Source organism: Salvelinus namaycush, chromosome 31 (assembly GCF_016432855.1).
Source record: "Salvelinus namaycush isolate Seneca chromosome 31, SaNama_1.0, whole genome shotgun sequence".
NCBI classification, from domain to species: Eukaryota; Metazoa; Chordata; class Actinopteri; order Salmoniformes; family Salmonidae; genus Salvelinus; species Salvelinus namaycush.
In genome coordinates, this window is record NC_052337.1 from 38035214 (window position 1) to 38039526 (window position 4313).

The following is a 4313-nucleotide window of genomic DNA, read 5'->3' on the forward strand; positions in this document are numbered from 1 at the left end:
CCCAGAAGCCTAGGTACACTAAAATAAGATATTATGATCTTGGTGCTGGGAAACTCACCCACTGAAATGGGTAAAAAAAAAAAAAAACAGTAACACACATATTCTGTAAGAAATACAAAGGTGCAAATCAATTTCACATTAGTTGGGGCCCAGATGAGCCGTGGACGTAAGGGCCACTACAAAGGAACACGTTGTAGTCCTCCTAACCTCTACCATCAGATGGGGTCAATTCAATTTTAACAGTCAATTCAATGAGTCACTTCCTCGATCAAGATTAAATCAGGTTTAACATTGCACATTTCCTTAACAACAGATTGTCCAGCTGGCAAGTTGAGACAGCTACTTAGATCCACACCTGAATCAGAAATGGCAAAGCTGGCTCGCTTCCTGACCAAACGAGAGAGAGTTCACTCTACCAGAAAGTGACAGTTATCCAGTCACCCCGAACTCTGGCTGATGAATGCTTCTGAGGGGTGGGAGAGTCCAGGGTAAAGGGGGCTCTTCAGGCTGGTTCCCCCACTCCTTGGCCATGAGGGGGGACGTTGGAGGGAGCGGGGAGTGGTGATGCGGCGCTGTACCTGGGCTTTACTATACCCAGCCCCCTCGGGCTCCACACACACACAGTAGTTCTGTCCACCGTTGTTGTCCCAACGCAGTGCGGCCCCGCTGCCTGGCCGGAACAACACACAGAACTCCAGACGCTCGCTGGGATCCAGGTTTTGTGGGAGGGGGACATCAAAGGCAAACACCTCAGTCTCAGCGCCCCCATATCGCTGCTGCAGGTAGGAACAGGGGATGTCCTGGTGGCTTCGCCACGAGTCAAAGGTTACTCGCACATACACAGCTTTCTCAAAGCTGACATTGCAGACACGAACTGTGCCACTCAGTGATCGCTCAGTCACACTGCAGCTCTCCAGCTGCACCAGGACCTCCTGCAGGCGGGCTTGGAAGGTCTTGAAGTCTGCCGTGGGTTGGGGGAAGGACAGACTTAATCTGCAGAGCTGCTGCTTCCCACCGGCAGAACCCGGCCACAGGCCCTGCGGTCTGACAGGGGAAGAGGAGGTAGAGGGGGAAGAGGAGTCAGCCCTCTTGGCCGTGGAAAAGGAGTTGTCTGGGATATACAGTCGCACTGCAGTGAGAGACAGCCCCTTAGTATCAGCAAACACTACATGCTTCTTCTTAGGGCTGGCACTGCTCCTGCGCACACAGCTCTTGGTCTCTGATCGCTCTGGGGAGGAGGAGGATGAAGATGAGGAATGCGGGGCAGCAGTGTGAAGGCTGGCCCTGGGAGACCGGTAGTCTCTGGTGTGAAGGTGAGGTCTCAGGACCTTCATAGGGGACACACCCTGTAGGTGACAGAGAGGCAGGCTCTGGCTCAGGCACAGTCGCATGGCGAGGTCCACTGGCATGGCAGACTGCTGGGGTATGGAGTGGCCTCCAAACACATGAAGCACTCTGAGGATGGAAGGAGAAAATGATGGTGAGAAATGGGGATGCATTCCCCCCCCCAAAAAATATCTAACATCTACAAATGTGTTTGGTGAGATCCAAAGGATTAGTGAACACTTACTGTGTACAGTTCATTCTCAGACTGGACGTTGTATGGAGCGGAGCTAAAAGTTGTTCTAGCAAAGACCAGAATGATATCTGTGAACAAGAAAAACAACAAATGTAATACTCAATCTATAATGACACTGTTAAAACCCTAATGTCACGGACAGACGGAAATAACTGGAATGAGCATCTGACACAATTATACAAGATAAAAAAAATTGAGTTTCTGAGATGATTAAAACCCAAACTACACTATGGAAGTTTAGGATGTAGCATACATATGCATATATAAACCAAAGACAAAATTTATATTTTCTAAGATTTTTTTTTGATTAGTAATAATTTACTTTAAAAACAGGCATGTTTAAGGTTAGTGTAGGTAACACTATAAACAACACCAGTGACTAAGTGACAAATCTGCAGACAAGATGCATAGCTAAAATGGCACCCATAGTAGCTTGAACCACAATTCTTAAAATGTAAATACATTTTTTTAAATCACTTAAACATGTGATTTGATCAATTATTTGAATTAAAATGTCCTTTCCCCTTACTATAAAACCACTAACACATCTTAAGCCTTGCATGAAATGACCAAATTGCTAGAATGCACACCCACCATGTGCTTAAAAAAAAAAAAAATTGACCCAGGAAAAAGTTGTCAGGGATGTTGAATTTGTTCAGTGGTATTTTTTTTAATATATTAAGGATATGCTAACACCAGTGATATGGAATTGTAGCAGCTATTCCCTGAAATGATTTTTTACATTAGTAATGGTTTTAAGTAGTCAACTAAATAAAGCTAATTATTACTTCTGTATTACGACATGTAAAGTGAGACAACTTATTTTTTTTAAACAAAATGTCTCTAGACCTCAACTCATGACCCCAGAGATTATCCAATTTAATGCTACTGATCCTGTTCTACAACATTATTTTTTTGTTGCAATTTAACTTAAAACACTTCAAACACTTCTTGTGGGACAGGAAAGCCACCGTTTTCGTAGAACGACCCAGTTAACGAGCTATTAAAAACTAAACACATGGACACACACATTGCATACGAAGTAGCCCTAATTTGTGAAAAGATGGCCAAAAAAGAAACGTAAAAAATAAGAATAAGCCTAGGCTACTTACGGAATATTCACTCCAAAATCACTCTAATAAAGTCCATCTGTAATTAGCTTGAAGAATAGAGAATAAACACGCTGAACAGCTTCGGAAAATCACCTCCCAGTTGTTTCCATTCTAAACGTTGTTACAGTATCACACCTTTCGATGGCTCACGTGAATGTTCTCTCAAGACATCCAAGCGCTATTTAATGAGATACTACTCGTGAGTCGTGCCCCCAGCATTTGAGTCTTCACGTGTGGTTTAACCAATCAAATGTCTCCTGTCTCCACCTTCGTCAAACGGAGCTTCCTGTATGAATGAAGTGTGGCATGATCAAATGAATCTAATGTAGCAGACTGGTCTAATAGACTAGACGTAACATAATAGACTAAATGTAAATCCGAGACAATCAAATTAAATTTGATATGTTATGTTTGGTATGGTTTCATAACGTGAACTTACATTACGTGTAACACGCATATTGAATCTAATGAAGGACAACTGCAGCATTTGAGCTAATTAGACATTTTGCAACTACTTACTACATTGTACTACTTAGTGTGTTAGCTAACCCTTCCCCTAACTCTAACATTAACCCTAACGTTAGACACCTAACTTTAGTCACAACAAATTGTAATTTGTAACATATTATATGAAATGGATGATGAACATCAACAAATATATACATACCAATTGGAGTATGACAGATTTACATTTACTATGTTATGTCTATCCATGAGTCCAGGTTGCAGCTAGCAGGCAAAAATAAATGCCTGAAACTAGATCCCCTACATACTGGGGCATTCTTCTTCTTTGGGGTTTAACGGCAGTTGGCATCCAACATGTTGCATTACCACCCCCAACTGGACTATAATATAAATCCATTATACTTTGTGATACAAAATGGAAAAAAGTCACACACAATTTTTATTTATTTATTAATAATACAAATAAAAAAATACAGTTCCAACTAACCCTATACTCATTAAAAATCCACTACCTCATTCCACTACTTTGAACCTATCTGCTCCTGCACCATGCCAACGGCTTGAGAGGACCGGGACCCAACACTCAACACACCCTGTAACTCTTTTGAAGTCATATCTCGTATATCCAAATACTTCTCTGCAGCTGCCTACATCTATTTTCTATGATTAAGTTCCATTTCTGCGGCACAGTTGATAACCATTGCTATGAATGCTAAGAAGCCAACCTTACTGAAGCATATATCACTCGTTGGCCTATCCTTCTGTGCTGGCACAGATCTGCTAGTTACAGGGATCCTCCGTGGATCCCTCACCCTTGACCCATCCTCCTCCACTTTCATCACTGCCTCAGCATACTACACCTTCTGCACTACTCTGACTCTGGCCACCTCAACCTGCCTCTCTTACACTGGACACTTCCAATCCCCAGCAACAAGGGCACCCCAACATTTCACCCACCAGGCAAGGATTTTTGGGGGGAGGTCAATGAGAAAGTGTCAAATTTGGTTAGCAAAAATATGAATGGCTTATTTGCTATGTGAGGTTTACTTGATCTATTAGACGTTTCATAATGCTTAAATTGTTACGTGTGTACTGATAAAAGTAGGACACGTGATATCCCGGCAACTTTGAGAAAAAACACTTTTGTCTCGAGAAGG

General features: G+C 42.5%; 1 protein-coding gene across 1 annotated transcript; it reads right to left on the reverse strand.

Annotated features, from left to right (window-relative positions):
- Positions 1 to 437: 437 nt before the first annotated feature.
- Positions 438 to 1409, reverse strand: LOC120025603 (protein phosphatase 1 regulatory subunit 3C-B-like). The gene has a single exon (XM_038970151.1). It carries the CDS (start codon positions 1407 to 1409, stop codon positions 438 to 440), a length of 972 nt encoding a protein of 323 aa, XP_038826079.1.
- Between the last annotated feature and the right edge of the window lie 2904 nt (positions 1410 to 4313).

Coding starts and splice junctions, on each gene's coding strand:
- LOC120025603 (XM_038970151.1), bottom strand. CDS start 1,409: ATGCCAGTGGACCTCGCCATGCGACTGTGCCTGAGCCAGAGCCTGCCT.